We start from the raw sequence: 19612 nt of genomic DNA, 5'->3' as shown, positions 1-19612 counted from the left end.
CTTTACAGGATCTCATGTAGTTGGCCTTGGCTTCCTTGATTTCTCAGCTTGGGAGTCTTTGATTGTTGCCAAACATGATAGAATGGAAAAGAACAGGGTTACCCGGCCGGCAGTAATTTACGAGTAGTTGCAGCCATAAGAGCTTGGATATAAAGCTTAGCTACCCTTGGACTCTTGTGTCGGCCTTCTGGACAATACTTGAGGTCTCATAATGTTCCTGGGCACAGTATGTGCAGCCTTGAGCATGTGGGCAAGGAATGAACCATCTGTATATCGAATTCGGAGAACATGGCTTCGACTGCAGTAGAAGCACAAGATGAACCCAAGTACTTTGCGGAGTTCTGAAAATGGCAGCACTTCTTGATTCGGAGAGGTTCCAAGTATCGATAAATGCCTACTAAAGTGAAAGAAAGATGAAGTAGAACGCTGTAACAAAAGATGATTCTCACATCAATCACTGTCGTTGCTCTCCATACTTTTTTGCCGAGGAGCGGAGATAAGGAGCAGTGACGCCGTCATCATACAAGCGACTTTCGCGGAAGCTCCCAAGCTCTCTCTCGATTCATCAACGGTTGTGTTTATCGCAAACCAGCTGTGACTATTTAATCTTTCAGCATGGCATACCTGGCATCCATCCACCGGCCCAGTAGCGTACGGCACGCGCTCAAACTCAACTTCCTGAGCGCCGACGAAGACACCCTTGTGGTGGCGTGAGTCGCTTCAGACAAGCTTCACTTTATGCGCTGACATGAAGACAGCAAGGCAAACCGCTTAGAGTTCTACACGCAGCAACAAGATGGTCTCGTATTGCAGCATTCGAAAGCCATCTATGGCAAGGTCATCATGCTGCAGAGCATTCGTCCGACCTCTTCCCAGATCGATCATCTATTCGTCGGAACCGATCGCTACATGTACTTCACCCTCTCCTGGAATCCCGAGACCAATCAACTGCAGACAGAGAAGAGCTTTGAGGACATGTCAGACAGAGCAGCAAGAGAAGCACAGCTAGGAGAACGATGCAACATCGACCCGACAAGGAAATTCATGGCTCTCGAGATCTACGAAGGCATAGTATCCGTCATCCCCATCGCACCTGACAGCAAGCGCAAATCCTCCTCACAATCTCAGCCCTCAGACATGGGTCAGCCGGCATCGGTCAGAATACCTGAGCTCAATGTACGATCGTCTGCTTTCTTGCACAGGAGGAGGGAAAAGGACAAGCCCGAACTAGCTCTGCTTTACGAGGACTCAGTAGGCAAAGTCAGATTGAAGGTCCGCGAACTCGACTATAGTCCACCTTTGAAGTCAAACGAGCCTGGAACTGCCGAGCTTGAAAACGAGCAGGATGCAAGCGAAGAGTTGGATCTAGGCGCCAGCCATGTGATACCTTTGCCAGCCCCAGCATATGGTGCACTCATTCTTGGGGAAACCACCATTGCCTACTGCGAAGAATTCGACCGCAAGATCACAAAGAACGAGCCACTCAAAGAGGCCACCATCTTTGTCGCCTGGACACAAATTGACGATCAACGATTCGTCCTTGCCGACGATTACGGTAAGCTCTACTTGCTGATGGTAGTCCTGAATAGCAAAAACGACCTTGAAGGTTGGAAGCTGGACGTCATTGGTGAGACTTCTCGCGCATCGACACTGGTCTATCTGGATGGAGGCCGCATCTTTGTCGGTTCTCATCAAGGCAACTCTCAGCTCATCCAAATCACTCCCGGGTCCATTGAAATCCTTCAAACATTCTCCAATATTGCTCCTATCCTAGACTTCACGGTCATGGACATGGGTAACCGCTCCTCTGAAGCTCAAGTCAACGAGTACTCTTCAGGGCAGGCTCGTATCGTTACTGGTAGTGGTGCTTTCAAAGATGGCAGCCTACGAAGTGTCCGCAGTGGTGTCGGTCTTGAAGACCTGGGTTCTATTGGCGACATGGAGAACATTACCGATGTCTTCAGCTTGAAGTCGAACCCCAGCCTTGAATTTGTGGACACATTGGTTGTATCTTTCATCGCGCATACCCGGGTGTTCAACTTTTCTCCCGAAGGTGACGTCGAGGAAGTCGACAACTTCAAAGGCATGGATCTATCACAAAGTACTCTGTTTGCGACCAATCTTCCTAGTGGCAGGATCTTGCAGATCACTAGCTCCGCGGTACATATCACGGACCCTGAGAGCGGCATGACGCTCGAAAGATGGTCGCCAGAAGGAGGCTCGTCAATCGCTGCAGCTTCCACAGCTGGTAGCAACATCTTGGTCTCTGTCAGTGGTGTTGGTCTCTCCATGCTCAACGTCGCCGGCGACAGCGTAAAAGTCACAGCCTCAAGAGAGTTCGATGCTGGCTCTCAAGTTGCCTGTATCTCACTGTCACCTACACTACGCGGCACTGCTGTAGTTGGCTTCTGGCAAGATGCTAGCATAGCTTTGTTGGACACCTCTTCTCTGAGGACCATCCATTCCGAAACGATCGACGAAGAGAGCATAGCGGTCCCACGTTCATTGCTCGTTGCTCCCATTCTGGAAGGCTCGTTGCCAACTCTTTTTGTCGGCATGGCCGATGGGAATGTCGTAACGTACTCTATCGATCCTAGCACCAACGCTCTATCGTCCAAGAAGAGCACGATTCTCGGCACACAACAAGCCAACTTCAAGGCCTTACCCAAAGGTGATGGACTGAAGACAGTGTTCGCCATTTGCGAGCACCCCAGTCTGATCTATGGGTCCGAGGGTCGCATCGTGTACTCAGCCATCACAGCAGAGGACGCGACATGTGTTGCTCCATTCGACGCTGAGGCTTTCCCAAACGCCATCGCAATCGCCACAGCCAATGAGCTGAAGATTGCTCTGGTGGATGAAGAAAGAACCACACATGTCCAGACATTATCAGTCAACGAGACTGTTCGCAGAATTGCATACTCTGCCGACCTACGCGCTTTCGGTCTCGGAACCATTAAGCGCACACTAAAAGACAGCTTTGAACACATAGAGAGTCACTTCAAGCTTGTAGATGAAGTCGCCTTCCAAGAGTTGCATACCTATGCTTTGAACGAGGAAGAACTGGTCGAAAGTTGCATTCGTGCAAAGCTAGACGACGGGTCGGGTGATTTGGTGGAACGCTTTATTGTAGGCACAAGTTACATCGAAGAAGACGTTGGAGACGCACCTAGAGGCCGCATCTTGGTCTTCGAGGTGACTGACGATCGACATCTGAAGCTTGTGACCGAGCATAAGGTCAAAGGAGCTTGCAGATGCCTAGCTATATGTGAGGGTCGCATCGTTGCCGCTCTGGTCAAGACAGTAAGTGCTTCTCCTGACGATGAGTTCCCACCACCCCCCTGCTGACATCTATAGGTCGTTGTGTATGACTTCAAGTACGAGACATCAAGCACGCCATACCTTGACAAGGTCGCCAGCTATCGCACATCCACAGCCCCGATCGACGTATCGGTAACGGGAGATAAGATTGCTATTGCAGACTTGATGAAGAGTGTCTCAGTCGTACAGTACCAAAAGGGTACAAACGGCCAAGAGGACAGCCTCAACGAGGTCGCTCGTCACTACGACACTGCATGGGCAACCGCGGTCGCCAACATCGAAGCAAACACCTATCTCGAAAGCGATGCCGAAGGTAACTTGCTTGTGCTCAATCAAGACGTCAACGGCTTCTCAGAAGAAGACAAGCGCCGCCTACGTGTTCTCTCAGACATGCAGCTTGGCGAGATGGTCAATCGCATCCGTCGCATTGAGGTGCAACCCACCGCAGGCGCTATCGTTATCCCCTGCGCATTCCTCGCCACCGTCGAAGGTGCCATCTACCTCTTTGCAACTATTGCGCCTCAACACCAAGACACGCTCATGCGTCTGCAAGAAAACATGGCAGAGAAGGTTCAAAGTCCTGGCAATGTACCTTTCAACCGCTACCGCGCCTACAAGACGTCTGTGCGTGAATCCGATGAGCCAAACAGATTCGTCGATGGCGAGTTGATCGAACGTTTCTTGGACTGCGACGAAAAGCTACAGGAGAGCATTGTGGAAGGCCTGAGCGTCGACGTCGAGGAGGTCAGGAGTATCGTTGAGGCCTTGAGAAGGTTGCACTAGAGCATTGGCGGCAGTAAACGCCACTTTCATGAATACAGATGACTATTTTATTGACACTCGAACTTGTGTGGCGTGTGTCTTGTTTTGATGTGAGTCTGACTTGTGTCTACGCTTTGGCGGAAGTCCAAGGCATATATTGACAAGTGAACACGGAGCCTCGGAGATCGAGTATCGAAACAGTGCCTCACCTGCTTTGTGAGAGAAATCATGTCATCTCGAACAAGCTGAGGTTGGGTGGGTCGAAGCAGAAAAAGTCGCAGCATCGGCCGGATATATCGGATCTATTGATTCTCTATCATAATGTAGAATGCCGCCATACTTGACAAGTAGGTTTGTTTATAGAGACAAAAATGGAAGGGACGATCCACGTTATAGGAGGAAAGGAGTGATCTGGTTCATAAGAAAAGAAGATACGGACGGATCGACTAACAAGGAAAGAGCGACTAGTTAGGTCTGTAAGATGAAGCATTCACATCCCACACGATGGACCATTAAGGACGACATAACTAGATGCATAGACAGGAAGTAATGAGGGAGAAAAGTGAGATTCACTATCGAAAAGATCAAGTAGATTGAGTAGATAGATCAAATCAGAAACAAAGTGCAAACAAAGAAGATGAATCAAAAAAAAAGCGCTCGCCTGCTTAAGGGTAGTTGAGAATCCAAACAAGACACAAAAGAAAAATTTGTCCTTATCATCAAAAAAAGAAAAAAAGGCTACATAAAAAAAGAAGATTTTTGCCCGGCTTTAGATATTCGTATCAAAGATCGGAGTGAAAGACTGGGTGGGGTATCGAATGGGACAAGTGACAAACAAAAGAGATCAGAAATAGTCTGCTTTAGTTCGCGCGCATGTTCAGGCGGTGCTCGAGACCTCTGGGTGAGTACTTGGCGTTGAGAGGCTCTTCGTCCTCGATACCGGAGTTTCCGCCGAATTCGTCGACGACGCCAGAATCACTGGACTCTCCTCTGACAATTTTGGTAGGGAGCTCGGGGATGTCCTCTTGCAAGGTGGTGCGCCAGTGGCTTTGCATGCTTCCGCGATCGGTCGGTGTGGCGGCTGTGGAAGAAGAGATCATGCTCATGGATGTGCTGCTGCGGTTGTTCAGGGTGTTTGCGCTGTGGCTGTGAATGAGATCAGGAGTGGGAGGGATGCTACTGCGGATCGTGTGGCTTCGTGCATCGTGCAGGCTGTAATTTGAAGATGCGGATGCTTCACTACCGTCATACTCAGAAGCAGCGTCACTCAAAGAGGCGCGCGTCATGATGCGACCCTTGCTGCGGCGCTTGAGGTTGCCTCCGTGCTCAGATGAAGCCAAGCTTGCCTCCTCATCATTCCCGTTACGGTCGCCAGCAACAGACTCAGCACGCTGAGCCATGTTGAGACCTTCAACAGCGGCGGCACACTGTTCGCTAATGTTGCGGATGATATACGCAATAGCGTCGGTCTTGTCGCGCAATTGGCGGTCTGCTACATCGGTCATGCTGAGAGAGCTCAGACGACGACGTGCATCAGCATTGCGACGCAGTGCTTCTGCTGCAGCATCTTCACCACGAGCTGACATGCGAGTGCTGCTTCGAGATGAGGCGCGGGAGCTGCTGGTGCTGCCAAGATCTCTAGTGATGGCAGAGCCAGGAGCCGGCGATGCGGGAAGGGCAGTGGCAGCGGCTTCGTCAGTCTCGTCGGGCAATTCAATGGTGCGAACAATGTGCTCCATGTGGTGTGCTTGACCATCGATCAGAGCACGAAGGTGAAGGACAACACGCTGTGCCTCATCGCGCTGGCGGAGGACTGCTGAGTTGGTCTGCTGCAGAGATGCAATTTCTTGCTTGTTACGCTTGCGTTCGCGCTCGAGCTCCTCAGCAATTTCTTGCTGGAGAACAAGAGCTTCCAAAGCGTCGTCTCTTTGCTTCTCGGTGCCACTGAGCCTAGGCGTAAGACGAGCGATCTCCTCCTTGGCCTGGTCAGCGATCTGGCCCAGTCTTCTGTTCTCGCGCTTGTGGCCCTCAATCTTGACCTTGAGATCCTGAGTTTCCTTGGTAAGCGTCTCAGCGAAAGACTGGAACTTGAGGAACTGCTGCTTCCAGGAATCGAGCTCGGCATCCAGAATGTTGTTACGCTTGGTAACCTTGACAACCTCGGTATCCATACGGCACTTGAGGTTGATGAAGTCTTGCCAGGCCTCGTTTGCGTCACGCGAGTATTGGTTACGCTCACGGATAATTTCGTTAAGATGACGCATCGAAACCTTGGTCATCAAAGGCTTCTTCTGAGCACCTCCGAAAACAGCCTTCAGACCAGTGTTACGGCCCAACTTCTCGCAGACATGGTCCATTACTGTCATGACAGCATCTTGGTTCCACCAACCAGGATCTTGAACACTCTCGACCTCGCCACGCATAACGATAATTTGACCAGCAGGAATAAGCTTACCACCACCATATGCGGAGCGCAAGTGCTGTGGAACACCAGAAGGAGCGACATCGCCATTGAGAGCCTGGGTAAGACGGTTGATCATTTTCGTTCTTTGGCCGGAAGTCAAAACATCCGGAGGGCTTGAGGTCAGTACAAAGTTGCGGTCCAGATCGACAACCAGAGCGTCGTTTGGAGCGGTAAAGAGAGTACGACACTCAGCGGTGACACCAATAATATACGGACCAGGCTCCTGAACGAGGTCCTTTGCATGCCGAGCGTGGACGATGGGAACGTACAAACCACTCCACTCGTAGACGCGAACCATGTAACGGATAGTCTCGGCGGCCATGGTCAACATTGCAGGGTAGTGGCTGACGAAAATAATTCTTCTGGTAGGCGAGATGGCGGCTTCGATGACACCGACAATGTTAGGAATAGACAAACAAGAGAACAGAGGCCACATGGCGAAATTCTGGAAGCCGGTTGGAGATGAAGGGAACTGATAACAGAGGGCGTAGTCCTTCATGTCGATGCGGACGAGGTCGTTGAGTCTGGGAGCAGGGAAACTGAGGATACGAGAGACTTCCTCGGCATGGAAGAGGTTGGTGGCTTTGTTCCAGTGGATCCACATGCCACGAAGGTAGTCGCCAAGGAGGTTGTAAAGAGGATATCTCGAAAGGAAACTCAAGCAGTAAGGGATCCAGTATGTCTCGCCAGGGCTCTCATAGTAGTCGGACTCGGTGCGTTTTCTCAACTCGCGAATTGTCTCGGCACGCTTCTCGTCTGCGCGGGACCAGACACGAAGAGCGATACCGTAAAGAGTGTGAGATGAGTCCTGCTGGAGGACAAAGGCGTGGTGTACGCAGTGAGGCTGCATGCTGCCGGTGCAGATCTCGACATCGTGAGGGAAGCATGCCTACACAGTGTTAGTGTTGTCAAGTGGGAGTGACGTTGAGTATACATACCCTCATAGCAGCATGCAGAGCACGAGCAATGTCGTTGTCCTGTTCCAACCTCGGGCTGCTTCCCAGAATCTCAGGAAGCCAGAATTGACCGACAGCACCCTTCATATGTCCAATCTTTCCCTGTGGTGGTGGGGGTGCCTTGACCCATTGCGACGGCTCACGACCAACACCGCATACCATGTAGGCATGCGTGAGAGTCTTTGGTGTACGCTGACCGTTGCGCGGTTGGGCTAGTTGCGATGCCAATGGTTGTGTGATGCGTGAATGAAGCGACGATGTGCGGTCCGGGATGACGAGGTCCTCATCTGCTCGACTGGCCGGTCTTGAGTCGCGCGACGAGCGCGGGCGTGAGGTGAAGCTCTGAGGCATCTTGTCGTTATCGTCGTTGGAAGTCTGCTATATCTCCTGATGCTTGTACGACCCCACGTTGCAATGGTGCGAACGCCGCAACTGTGTTTCAGCTTGACTTTCCCGTTCAAACGTCGGATTCAGATATGCCAATTTCGCTGGCACGACCGGCGTCCAGGCGTGTGAGGCTCTAGTCGCTGCGATGGGATAGCGAAGGACAGAAGAGAGCAAGCAGGTAAGCAAGCAAGCAGGCTGAACAGTGCTGGAAAAGAGAGTCGGACGGAAGGAAAAGAAAACGCGGCCCAAGGAGTTGATGGCAGGGAAGATGAATGGTGAATTGATGAGCGCAGCCGGACACACACCAGTGTCGACTCCGTAACCACTAACCTACAATTGAGCAGTCAAAGCTAGTTACAGCGCGCCACCGCGCCCGTCGCAGCGCAGTCCGATGGGGAGACGGGATCGACGGCTGTGCATAAACCACACTGGAGAAGCGCACCGCTAACGCACGGCCGCTATCTCAACTCTAGTGATCTTTGCCGAATCAGCAACCCTCATCGACACGCCTCGTCAGATGCTGTGGTCCTTTAAACTCACCCTACTGCAACCCCGGCCTTGCCTTGCTCACCACTTTCCCGAGTCCTTAAAAGAGCATGCCGCTTTGGACAATCGTTGTTGCTGCTCTGGGAACACAAGAACCACTCCGCTGACCAACAAGAAATATACCGTCCAATCTCCAGAGCCCGCTGCTTCGGACGCTTTTGTTTCGCAGCAATCAATTTCCATTCGGGTGATGTTCATTGCTGCTCCCAAAGCAGTATCCCTGTCATATCAGCAAATAGCCTTGGTTTGCCTTTTCATCTTCTAGAGCCTGGAACTGCCACATTCTCTTGAGTCTTGACCACCCCTGTTACATTTAAAGCTGTCGTTCGTGTCTCTTGCTTTCCAACTTTGATAGGCTGTCAACCGAATATTCAAGTGCTTCTTCAGGAGTCAGTCATGAGCTCATCAAAGAGAGAAGCATGCATGAGATGCAGTGGTCTGTGAAATGCGTGCAACAGTGCGTGCAGGTATCCGCTGCATCTTGCACGTTGCCGTCTTCCGCCCTTCTGTGATATTAAAGATGCTGCTCAGAGGGCTCGTCTTTGTTATTAACAAACTTGTGTGGAAGCGAGTTGTTCTCAACAGCTGAGAAGAAGGTCGGCGTGTCCGAAACGCCGAGGTCGGTTGTTGGCATCATCTGATAAGCAAGTCGACAACTTCATGAGAAATTCTATCGAATAGAGCGTGAGGTTTCGCAAGAGTATTCGTAGGACAGCGAATATTGATGATCGATTGTTGAGAAAACTGTCATCAACATGTTTGCTGCACGCCGTAAGCGCCTGCAGGATGGTGATGTGATCAACCGGCTCTCCACCTTTTGTGTTCCTGAACTCGATGCAGGCTGCAGCCCGCTCTCTTCTCGGTTCATCCCGGTCTTGGTTTTCGAGGCACACAGCACAAACTCGAGCCGCTTGTTTCGTGTCTGCTCAGGCGTCAAACTCGACCGAATTTTTTTGAACTTCTTTCACAGCACGCAAGGATACCATTTCGAACCCTCTGGATGTTTGCACTGCCGAAGTAACCCTATCGCAGCGTTCACGTGGCGTTTCACGATAACCGAGATTCGATCTGACAAGGATGCCGGGCGACAACTGCTTCTAGAAAGTACACAACTACCGGTACTGCTGCACGGAGCTCCATGGCCCACTGTGTGTGACGGCATGTCATTGTTTCCATGGATCAACCTGTGAGATGCAATATAAGGCCGACATCCATGACGGTCCATCGCAGGCCCCGCTATCCTCGCGTAACACGACTTGATGAATTGTACCAAAGATCTTTCTCCTCAATGACTCGACAATGAGGGCTGAATTGCTTTGAACGAGGTACCGGAGACAGGCGCCGATTACTTAACCCCCAAGAAGAATCAATTGAACGAGGCCTTCCAACCCATCTGTAAGCCTAGTGCTTTGCCCTGACTGAGAACCTTCAACAACAGCAACAGCAACAACCGCCATGTCGCCGGACGAAGACTGGCCGTGGTGTGTAGTACGGACCGCAGCCTGGATAACCACCTCTGCCATACCCACAACCACCCGCGCCATGATAATAACCTCCTCCGTACCTTCGTTGTCGCTTGCCTCCCGGAAAGTAAGCCTGCGGCGGTCGCTGAGGACCACTATATCCTCCGCCATATCCATAATATACTGGCCTCCCACAAGGTCCATAATATGTTGGGCGTCGATGTCCGCAGCCTTGCTGACGGTACTCGGGCGCGTGGGCGACTGATTCTTGACTGGGTGACATGTATTGCATCTGTGGTTCAGAGTCGTAATCATGGCCTCGAAAAGGATCATCAATGGCCGCGTCGTCGATGATGTGTTCTGACTCGGGAGAACGTTTCAGGCTTGGTTTTGACTTCTCAGGTTTGGGAAGCCCAATGACTTGGACCGTTCTCTGCATGTCGTCGAAAGATGTTGCTGATAATTGCGTGCCGGGTAATTCGTGCCCATGTTTGCGAGATGAGGTGCTTGGAACAATCAGGATTGTTTCCAGAAGCTTTGTAGAAAAGTATGCTGAAAGTCTAGAGCTTTGGGTGTCGTCTCCATGGATATCTTGTTTGCCGTCGAGCATTGCCAATAGGTGAGTATCAGCCACACTGTGTGTCGAATAAGTCGAGTTTCGTGCGCTCGTCATTGTGGCTGTCAGGACACAAGCAGAAAGCGCTTTGCAGAGACACCAGAGGCTGGTCAGTGGTATATCACAATGACTTACTATCGAGCCTGACAGCAATCGTAATCAGGCAGAGGGTGGGTGAGCTTCAATCTTGGCATTGACCAAGAAGCCACGCCTTGATGTTGTCCTCTCACAGTCGTCTGGGACTGCTGCATGCCGGTATCTCTATTCGTACAGTTTCATCTATCTGAGAAACCCACCATTCTAGGGATAGTATTTGCGCGTGTGCTGATCCTGTTGATGAGGACATACTGTGAATGAGCATAGCTCAAAGGTGTTCTTGGTACCTTCGACAAGGAATCGCGTTCAGCAGATGTGGAAGGCATGATCAGTCGTAATTTTGGCTTCTTGAGAAGAAGCACGCGAGTCGTAGCTGACGGTCGCACCTGCCTCCCAGCTTGCCTAGAGCTGCTCTACCTCCTTGATAACAAAATTGGATCATCAGAAAGCACTCAACTGCTAAATGATTTTAGCCTTCGATTTATCTTCTGATGTTGACAGCAGCGGAATCATGCGCCCTAGAATTTCCAGCAATCAGGACGACGACCATATCGATGACCAATGGGACGCCGTCGTGGCTGCAGCTGCCAGCCTCGGCGGCTATTTCGATACGACACGTCTGACAGACGACTCGAAGTGAACTTGCTGTCTTTCTCAACACTACTGAGAGGTCCACGAAGCAGACCACATCACATTAGAACATGGCGGACGAAAGGTACGCAGATATCACACATTATAAAACTACAAAGCTGATTGGAGTAGTGTGTCAGAGGAGCCTGGAAACGGATCTCCTGCGCAAACGAGCTCGACGACTTCTGAATCTTACTATACAGAAGTTCGCGAGGAAGGAGAGATACCGATTCGATTCTTTGATACTACGAATGGACAGCTACCCTCGTTCTTCTACGCGCCGCAGGATGATCTGGACCTGGATTGGAGACTTGAACCATTTGATTATTTGTTCAGAACTGAACCGGAACAATTTAAATCTGTCCTCCACGACCTCCACGACCTCCACCACCCCCAGGACTTCAACCATGCCCCGGCACTATTCGTCAGGGACAACGTTGCAGGTGTCAATCTCCTGTACAGCGGAAGTCCTCACATTACCGCTACAATGATACGTATCAAAGCTGGGAGTTCAATTATCATTATCTAGAGAATGGAGGTGGCAAAATCTCTTTAGGTTTCAAAAACACGTCCCCAATAAGAAACGAGGTCGCACATGGACCTTGGCCCAAAGCATTTACACCAACAGATGTATCACAAAGTTGTGATGCTGCGAAAAAAACATTCCGACGAGTGGTGTAAGTACAAATCTGTTGAAGTCATGGCCAGCCGTCTAATCTGTTACACAGATTGCAAGAGGGTATAGACATTGAAGGGTTCGGGAGCGATTCGTGGAAGCGCCTATCTTTTCCTATCTACCGCTTTGGACAAGGTGCTGGTCTGTTCGAAAGGCTTTATTCCCATTCTGTGTTGAGAATTTGCTGGTATAAAATTTCAGCAAACCATTCTCTAGGGAATCCGTTCAAGCCATGGCCATCTGGACATCTGTATGGATCAGGGGATACCAAGGCTTTGTCGGGCCAGACGCTCTCTGTGGGTTCGCACCGGTCACAAATTTTGGTGTTCACAACTAATTCGCGACGCAAGCTGATAGCCATATATCCGGAGAGTAGAACTTCTGCAGTATCTCCAGGACGATGGATTTGTTTGATTTTTACCCCGTCTGGTCACATTGCTCCGATGAATGTCAAGAGGATTCTTACCGAACCCCTATTCGAGTTGCCTTTGGCGCTATGCCTATTCGCCTCCTTCACACTGAGAGACGTTGTCACCGACTGGGAAGAATTACTGCAATACATGGAAAGTCTTGTGTCAGTTCACAAAGTCATTGTCAATCCCGAAGAGCATGATCGACTTCTTTTTGATGACGAGAGGTTCTCTCGATCAAGACTGTACTTCTGGATGCTCAGCAGTTTGGCAACATTCGTCCATATGATGGAAGACACCAAACTAAACTGCGAGCGACTCCAGGAATATGTTCGAGAGCAATACCCTGATACGACTAATTTCTCGATGATGGAGAGTGATGCCTTGGAAGCCATAGGCCCTCACATAGCCAGATTGGACCAAGTGACGAGGCGAGCAAAGACACTTCAACAAAGGGTTGTCGCATTCCGCGATGGGGTAGGTCACATAATCTCTCGAGTACCATGCAAGCAGGCTTGTTAACCTTCTTCAGCTCTTCAATGCTAGCTCAGTGCTTGAGAGCCGAGCAGCAAATCGCTTGAGTGAGAACGTGAAGCTGCTCACGTATGTGAGCATCTTCTATCTGCCTCTGGGCTTTTGTGCAGTACGTATCTACCTATTGCGTTCATTACTATGTCTAACACATGAAAAGTCCCTGTGGTCCACAACCGATACATTTAGCTGGAACGGTCTCAAATTTGCCATGGTTTTGACTGCCGTAATCACATATCTCGTCACCTTCAACCTCAACCAGCTCGTGAAATTGTCGCGAAGCATATACGACGTCGGAAGGAAAAAAGTCGTCAAAAGTATGACTGAGTCTGACAATGATGACTGGCAAAAGAGAGCCGCCAGGTTCGGACAATTTCAACCACCTCCTTTAAAACCACAACCGTCAGAATGGCTTTTACTTTGGTATCTATCTGAGGCTATCTTTGCCCCAATCTGGACAGCAGTGTCAAGACTCTGTCGAGCAATATTTTCGTCCTCAGATACTGCATCGAGCGTACCACATGAGAGTTTAGCACCAAGCCACTGTGGAAGTGGGCCACAGGAAGTCAAAGAAGAAAGCATTACAGAAAATGTCACCGCTGAAGCGCTCCCTGCAGAGGATGACGCAAAGCCCGAAAACATGACGGAAGATGCGAAACATTCAGCCATCGATCACCAAACTTCTGATGCGGACCCGACACCAGAGTTTCAAGCAACCTCGGGAGCATCTGAACAGGACAAGAACGCTGGTAGCATCCATACGTCAACAGCATCCGGAAATCTAGCCCCAACACCAGTCGTGGGCTCCATGTCACACCCATCAAATACGAACCTTCCGATACCCGGTCTGTTACGTAGACATTCCAGGAAAGCACCAGATCTAGAAGCAGGCGCCGGAGCCACTGATGAGTGCGAGAGAGATTGAGAGAGAGATCGCGAGGGAGAGAGGCTGGGAAAGCGAACATGAATAAGAGACGCAAGGCGAAAATTGATTGGGTTAGTGATACAGAAAGGATAAATGAGGATGATTTTAGTTTCCTGAACCGGACTCCAGCAGGTGCAACAAGAACAAAAGAAATTGCCTGACAACAAGTATAGCACATCCTCATTTGTATCCCTACAATCGTCGACTTTTAACAGTCGAAATGATGCTCATGTTCTCCAAGTGATACATCGGCGGGTCTGGGGGCTTCCAGGCCACGGTTGATACATGTAAGGCGCGGTAGGTCTGATTATCGACGCAGCATTTAACTTGCCGGCTGGCCACAGTGACCGCAACGCTTTCCAGATATCACCATCCGGCCGCAACCAGCGCAAGCTCTTGTTGCGAACATGATCTACTGACTCGTCAATATTGAATGTTCTCCTATTCGGCACTGCGTAGTACTAATACTTACGGGACCAAGGATTGGAGATGTGTGGTCGACGTAAGTAGACGAAGAGGCGCTTTCGAAGCAAAGAGTGTACGGCTGGGGCAAGCATTCGCGGCCATCATTGTGTGAGTTTTGGAACATTGCTGCGGTAGATGATGTATCCGAATGGGAAGGAATCGATGTATAGATTGTAGATTGAATGTACGTCGGAGTATATTGAGAATGAAGAAGTTGATTGACTGACCTCGAGTGGGAAATGGCAGCCCTCTTATACCGCCCCAAATGCCCATCAAACTCCACCCAAACTCCAATCTACGAAATCAGAAAAGTCGCATGTTTCGTCTCTCTTCACCGCAAACTCTATCAAATTGTTTCGCAAGTCGACAAGTCAACTTTTTCCTTGTCGTGGACGGCAACTGACAGTTCCCAATGTTCCAGAAAAGCGAGTGGTATTACCCGATCGAGTTAGCTGCAGGAAGCGACCTGTCAACTCCTTTCCGAACAACTCCACCCCGGTCCGTGGGATCGTGCGTTTTCCTGCATATCCATTTCTATCAACTTTGGCAGAGAATGTTATGTGACCGGGTACCTGTTGATCATATTTGATATGTTTCTTCTCGGTTTGGTCGGCATGCTTGACCCCGGTTTGAAGACGCGAGTGTCGCGAGATCAATACCTGAGATGGGAATGCTGCATATTAGGCGGTTAGGTTCTTTCTTTTTTTTGCGGGATCTGTTTTTCCGTGTTTCGAGGTTTGAATGTGGTACATGTGGTATTGGCGCATGATGAGGCTTGGAGGTTCTCGATGGTTCCTGAATTGCTGCAGCAAGGTGTCGTAATCTGGAATTGTGGCGATTGGTCTCTTTGCTTGTCGTGTGCCCACGATTTTTATGCCTTGTGTATTGCTTCACTGTTCCCAGGTCGCGACAAGAGATTGTGATAACAAGAAAAAGAGCAATCTCTTTGAGGTCAGAGAATCAAGGAAGGAACGCTCCGACTGGCAACCACTGAGGGCGCTTGGCAGCATCAGGTGTAGCAATGGTCTTGCTTCAAGTTTGGCGAACCAGCATTTTTGATCACTTTTTACAATTTCCCAAATATCCGTTTTTGTCGAAACCAGAGTCTTGAGCAAATGACCTGCATGGACTTTGAGTCTCGACATCCACTGCAATGGGCCGTATACCGTCGCCATGGTCAAATTGCATAACTGGACCATGTCTGTGATCAGAACTGAATCTCAAAAATATCCAGCATCTACGTCGATAGGCCCCCTTGAGCCTCCGCTGGGGATGTTGAATGTGCTTCGAGGGAGACGCTGGGGACGACAGATCAGTTACAGTTTCATCTCGACATTGTTTACTTTTGTTATTTCATTCTGACCTCAAAACCCTCAACTTCGAAAGTTGTTATTACTGGAAATAGAAGCAACCACCATCACCAGCCTTCAGGCTGACAAAATAGCCATTGTTATTGTTCGCAGAGTAGAAGCCACTAGGCCACAGAGCACCACGGTCTCCGATAGCCATGACACATTGACCATTAAACAGGCGAGGTGTTGATAGCCAAGCCTGGTTTTCCGCGGGCACGTCGCTGCACCCACAGGGCTCAAGCGTCACCGAGCCGCCATCATACTTCTGCATGGCAACTGTACTAGACAATCCAGGCTGCAAGGTGGCACAGATACCCGATCTCGGATGGTAGAGGTATGGAGCGTCTCCATTAAAGTTTGTCAAGATGACCGTGTCGCTCAATATACCGGGCCCAAGCATCATCGAACTGCCTCTAGTTGGGGAAGTGGAGGCCATCGTCCACAAACCTAAGCCGACTGAACCAGGTTTACCAGTGAGTCCAGTCATTGTGTTGTACCAACGCATGTGGTTGCTGTGGCTACAGCAGATTACGTCTGCGTCAAAGTCGTCGTCATGTCGCTCTTTGTGAGAAGAAGATTAAATGCGGCGGCCGTTGTTGTGCTCGTCGAATAGCCGGTGGCGACTTGAGAGTAAGCAGCAGAGATCTTGACGGCAGGCCATCCGACAATCGAAGACAATAATTGTAGGGGGAGTTTAGCTCTCATTTACTAAAGCTCTGAGGGTCACAAACTGATCATGCTTACACAATTTGATACCTCCTTCTTGGAGAAGAGCGTTTTCGGGAAGAGTCTTTGGGAGTTTATCACCTCTAGCTCCAAGATCAATCCAAGTAGAAGGAGGGCGTTCGTCTTCAGATCCGTCGATAGTTCCAACTGCACAAGTCAAATTTAGGATCAGATCGCTACGCAATTCCGCTCTTGGTGCGATCGATGCATATTCCAGGTGCAAATGAATATATGGTGTGTGCACTTGTACTGTGCAGCCAGGTGAGAGATATGTAGTCAGGTTTTGGCCCGGGACAATCGTAGCGATCGCATGGTCACTTTCTGCGTATTGCATAATTAAGCAATCCTTAGAAGCATTGTCAAAAGCAAGAATCCTTGAAGTGCCAAAAGTTGGTCTTCCAAAGTCTGTTATCGAGCGTCTACTCGATACGAACGTTGCGTTCTCGTCCTCTTTGTATAGCTCTTTGATAGCACAGAGGCTTGAGTCAGGTACCGAGATGACAGTACCCTGCATAGACTTCAAAGAGAGTGTTTCATCGAGATGCGTGGCGCTCACAGTATTGAGAACAGTAGCTGACTTCGATCGACCATTTCGGAAAAGTTTCGCAGTAGCAAAGATTTCGTCTCTGTTAACGGTCGAGGCATAGCTCAATTTTCCTCTGTCAGGTAGATCATCAAATGTTTGAGCCCGATCGTTAGTGTAGACTGACGATTGCAGGGACGGCGTGAAAGTCTCTGCTTCGACCAGAACACTCTCTGGGACACTGAGGTTTAGTTGTGGCCCATGCAGAAGCCGGGCCATTATTTCCCCTTCCAGTGATATGTTGAAACGGTTCAAGGCAGCCATGATACTTGTGCTTGACACCTTGAATTCTCCAGGTCTTGGTAATCTCCACTGCGAATAGAATGTTCCGTGTGTTGAAGCCGTGTAAAATTGTGCATGGGCTCTTATGAAGGTGTCACAGAGAAAGCATGCGTGCTTTTCAGAGCAAATGACACGAGGTCTGGTTACCCCCAAATCTGACCCCATGCTCTCGTAGAAATAGAGGAGTTGAATTTCTGCATGAACTTTGCTTTTCTGTCGTGCTGCGGTACGTATCTTCTGGTATGTTTCTGGTGTACAAGGAAAAGAAGAAGGGCGTCCATGGTCTACTTCTTGCCTGGCGTAGAACTGAGTGAAAAGTCCTCTATTCGTGAGGCACAGGTCCATGCTTTTCCCTTCGTTGGGACAATTGGACATGGTCACTCCCTCGAATTTGATGTTTCGAAGTATTCGGTAGCGTCTTCTTAGACTTATAAGGTTCATTGCTGCGTGCCGATACTGATCAAGCTTCTCTAGACGTTCAATGAGGTTTTCCAGGTGTAAATGTTCAACAGGCTCCAAAGATTCTGCTTCCATAGTCGACAACCGTTTCCGGCTTTCCAGAATTTGGGGCAACAGGGCTTGGACGCCTCTAAACATTTCTTGTATACACTTGCTTCCTTCGTGCCCCAACGCCCACGCACGCTCGTGACGCTCGAGGGCTTTGAGTAGGTCGATCACAGTGTTAGCCTTGATCTCCAGGTTGTCATAATGGCGACTGCGATGATCGTATTTCTTCAGGATTTCCATGACGTGCCACAGCTTGCGAAGCAGAGGACGCTTGTTCTTTTTTGTTTGCGGTGCATGTCTTGAACGTAATCGACCAAGAATTTTGTTCTGGCAGACACAGATTATCTCGAACAAAAGCTCATTCTGCTGTTTCTCATCACGTCGACTAGCTGCGAGAGCGCAAGTAAGAAAGGGACGTATCCAAGATTGGACTTGAGACGGTACCTGATAAATGCTCCAATAGTTTGGCGATACGGGTAAATGCAGACTCTCTTTTTTCTTGCGATCCTGTGTTTGTCGCTGAACGAACCGTTATGCCACTTTGGTCAACACGTTCTTCGATGCAGACAGCCCCGACCTTGCTTTTGTCATTGGTGTTTACCAGAATTAAGGCAAAGGCTTTCCCAATGATCACCTCGTGCTTGAACGAGAGCGAGAAAATATCTTTGCTCGAATTGCAAGGACATAGGGGTATCGGGTTTGTTTTGGATCGTCCTCTATGCTTAAGGAAAGCCAGAAACGCTATGTTTTCCGTTATGGCTCCTAAATGAGGCTCCATACCAGCGCTCTGATGCTTCCAAGGTTGACTAAACGACTCATGGATTCGAAGAGCATTTGAGACTCACGTTACATGGGGAACATATCTTGTAGTAGCCTTGCCCGCCAGCTGCTACAGGGTGTAGCTGCATCCGACGGTTAGTGTGAGCTTTGAACACTGCTTATATCGACCTTGGTAACAATTGCCATTGGTCAAATACCCTTGCTTTGCAAGAAAGTGGGATCTTACGCTAACCGTCGGACGTGAAAGCACCCTGTACAACCTGTATGCAAGCACATGCAAGGCTTGCAGGACTGAAAGGCATGTCAAAACTGGCCACGTCAAGCATGCAGCAAAATTTCGAGGCACAATCTGCAAACGGTCATGAGGGGGAGGCATTTGTTGCGATGGGCAAACATTTCTCCGTGCCCCCAAGACTTGTGACAATGTACTGTAGCTTGGCACAAAGAGCTGCTCACTCTTATCACGGCTAAAACCCGGATGATCGAGTCTGTTTTTGTGCGCGCACTAAATTGCCGGAATTATGGATTAAGTATCGCCTTTCTGAGAGGGGTGCGTTTAGTGGTCTGCGACCTGACAGGACTAAGTCTTTGAGATTGAGTTCTTGGCGGCTGGAGTGGAATTCCTTGTAGCAGCTCGGAGAGCAACACTCCGCAAATGTGGTTCATTTATCCTTACACTTCTATTGGTCCGTTTATCCTTACATCTCTAGCGGTTCGATGTGCGATCCGGACTGTAAGCGATTGCCAACCATTTCGTTCGCATAGCTCTCCAAGATGCTGCGAATGACTGCTGAGTCTGGTATCTGATTAGGGTTGCGCTACGGACAACGGCTAGATGTCAGTTTTGGTTATTCGATGGGTACATACAGATTATGATACTGACTTGGGTGGATCACCCGATTTTCTTGAGATGTGAGTAACTACTTCATAGCTGCCCAGTTCAGCACATCTTACAGCCTAGCTTTGGACGCCGATCAACCGTATGCAGAATTGTGCCCCCGTTCTGGTCGAGGCGCAAGGCCGTGGATTCATCACTAACAATGTACTCCCATCTAGGACCGGGAGCTATGATACGATCAGCTCGAAGACAGTCACCAACGTTCCACCAATCGTAGTGTCTTCCGGGCCAGGTTC

General features: G+C 49.7%; 7 protein-coding genes across 7 annotated transcripts; 3 read left to right on the top strand and 4 right to left on the bottom strand.

Annotated features, from left to right (window-relative positions):
• Window positions 1-615: 615 nt before the first annotated feature.
• M438DRAFT_354486 (uncharacterized protein) lies at window positions 616-4104 on the top strand (the record flags this gene model as incomplete). The annotated part of the gene is made up of 3 exons (XM_029906956.1): window positions 616-710; window positions 759-3303; window positions 3358-4104. The coding sequence occupies 3 exons, from the start codon at window positions 616-618 to the stop codon at window positions 4102-4104; spliced, it is 3387 nt and encodes a 1128-aa protein (XP_029761600.1).
• Window positions 4105-4943: 839 nt separating this feature from the next.
• M438DRAFT_271194 (uncharacterized protein) lies at window positions 4944-7854 on the bottom strand (the record flags this gene model as incomplete). Its single annotated transcript, XM_029900462.1, has 2 exons — window positions 4944-7436; window positions 7486-7854. 2 exons carry the CDS (start codon window positions 7852-7854, stop codon window positions 4944-4946), a joined length of 2862 nt encoding a protein of 953 aa, XP_029761599.1.
• Window positions 7855-9785: 1931 nt separating this feature from the next.
• Window positions 9786-10937, bottom strand: M438DRAFT_354484 (uncharacterized protein; the record flags this gene model as incomplete). Its single annotated transcript, XM_029906955.1, has 4 exons — window positions 9786-10087; window positions 10140-10621; window positions 10651-10776; window positions 10864-10937. 4 exons carry the CDS (start codon window positions 10935-10937, stop codon window positions 9786-9788), a joined length of 984 nt encoding a protein of 327 aa, XP_029761598.1.
• Window positions 10938-11141: 204 nt separating this feature from the next.
• M438DRAFT_364503 (uncharacterized protein) lies at window positions 11142-11770 on the top strand. The gene is made up of 2 exons (XM_029907727.1): window positions 11142-11326; window positions 11374-11770. Exons 1-2 carry the CDS (start codon window positions 11173-11175, stop codon window positions 11730-11732), a joined length of 513 nt encoding a protein of 170 aa, XP_029761597.1. The 5' UTR covers window positions 11142-11172; the 3' UTR covers window positions 11733-11770.
• A 250-nt stretch (window positions 11771-12020) lies between these two features.
• M438DRAFT_316942 (uncharacterized protein) lies at window positions 12021-13963 on the top strand. Its single transcript, XM_029902724.1, has 4 exons — window positions 12021-12213; window positions 12268-12804; window positions 12860-12970; window positions 13019-13963. Exons 2-4 carry the CDS (start codon window positions 12361-12363, stop codon window positions 13781-13783), a joined length of 1320 nt encoding a protein of 439 aa, XP_029761596.1. The 5' UTR covers window positions 12021-12213; window positions 12268-12360; the 3' UTR covers window positions 13784-13963.
• A 1580-nt stretch (window positions 13964-15543) lies between these two features.
• Window positions 15544-16199, bottom strand: M438DRAFT_195191 (uncharacterized protein). The gene has a single exon (XM_029899295.1). It carries the CDS (start codon window positions 16103-16105, stop codon window positions 15641-15643), a length of 465 nt encoding a protein of 154 aa, XP_029761595.1. The 5' UTR covers window positions 16106-16199; the 3' UTR covers window positions 15544-15640.
• On the bottom strand, window positions 16200-18729 carry M438DRAFT_195211 (uncharacterized protein). Its single transcript, XM_029899296.1, has 3 exons — window positions 18705-18729; window positions 18143-18600; window positions 16200-18087 (listed from the first exon to the last, which is right to left on the bottom strand). Exons 2-3 carry the CDS (start codon window positions 18474-18476, stop codon window positions 16295-16297), a joined length of 2127 nt encoding a protein of 708 aa, XP_029761594.1. The 5' UTR covers window positions 18477-18600; window positions 18705-18729; the 3' UTR covers window positions 16200-16294.
• Window positions 18730-19612: the final 883 nt, after the last annotated feature.

The sequence above is a fragment of the Aureobasidium pullulans genome (assembly GCF_000721785.1).
Source record: "Aureobasidium pullulans EXF-150 unplaced genomic scaffold scaffold_7, whole genome shotgun sequence".
Classification (NCBI taxonomy): Eukaryota; Fungi; Ascomycota; class Dothideomycetes; order Dothideales; family Saccotheciaceae; genus Aureobasidium; species Aureobasidium pullulans.
The sequence above is the reverse complement of the archived record's forward strand: the minus strand, read 5'-3'. Positions and strand labels throughout refer to the sequence as shown.

Excerpts from the sequence above, each read along its gene's own strand:
- M438DRAFT_364503 (XM_029907727.1), top strand. The coding sequence starts at position 11,173 with ATGGGACGCCGTCGTGGCTGCAGCTGCCAGCCTCGGCGGCTATTTCGA. Across the intron at positions 11,327-11,373 it reads TAGAACATGGCGGACGAAAG|TGTGTCAGAGGAGCCTGGAA; the intron begins GTACGCAGATAT and ends TGATTGGAGTAG.
- M438DRAFT_316942 (XM_029902724.1), top strand. The coding sequence starts at position 12,361 with ATGAATGTCAAGAGGATTCTTACCGAACCCCTATTCGAGTTGCCTTTG. Across the intron at positions 12,805-12,859 it reads TTGTCGCATTCCGCGATGGG|CTCTTCAATGCTAGCTCAGT; the intron begins GTAGGTCACATA and ends AACCTTCTTCAG. Across the intron at positions 12,971-13,018 it reads TGCCTCTGGGCTTTTGTGCA|TCCCTGTGGTCCACAACCGA; the intron begins GTACGTATCTAC and ends ACACATGAAAAG.
- M438DRAFT_195191 (XM_029899295.1), bottom strand. The coding sequence starts at position 16,105 with ATGCGTTGGTACAACACAATGACTGGACTCACTGGTAAACCTGGTTCA.
- M438DRAFT_195211 (XM_029899296.1), bottom strand. The coding sequence starts at position 18,476 with ATGGAGCCTCATTTAGGAGCCATAACGGAAAACATAGCGTTTCTGGCT. Across the intron at positions 18,088-18,142 it reads ACTATTGGAGCATTTATCAG|CTAGTCGACGTGATGAGAAA; the intron begins GTACCGTCTCAA and ends GCGCTCTCGCAG.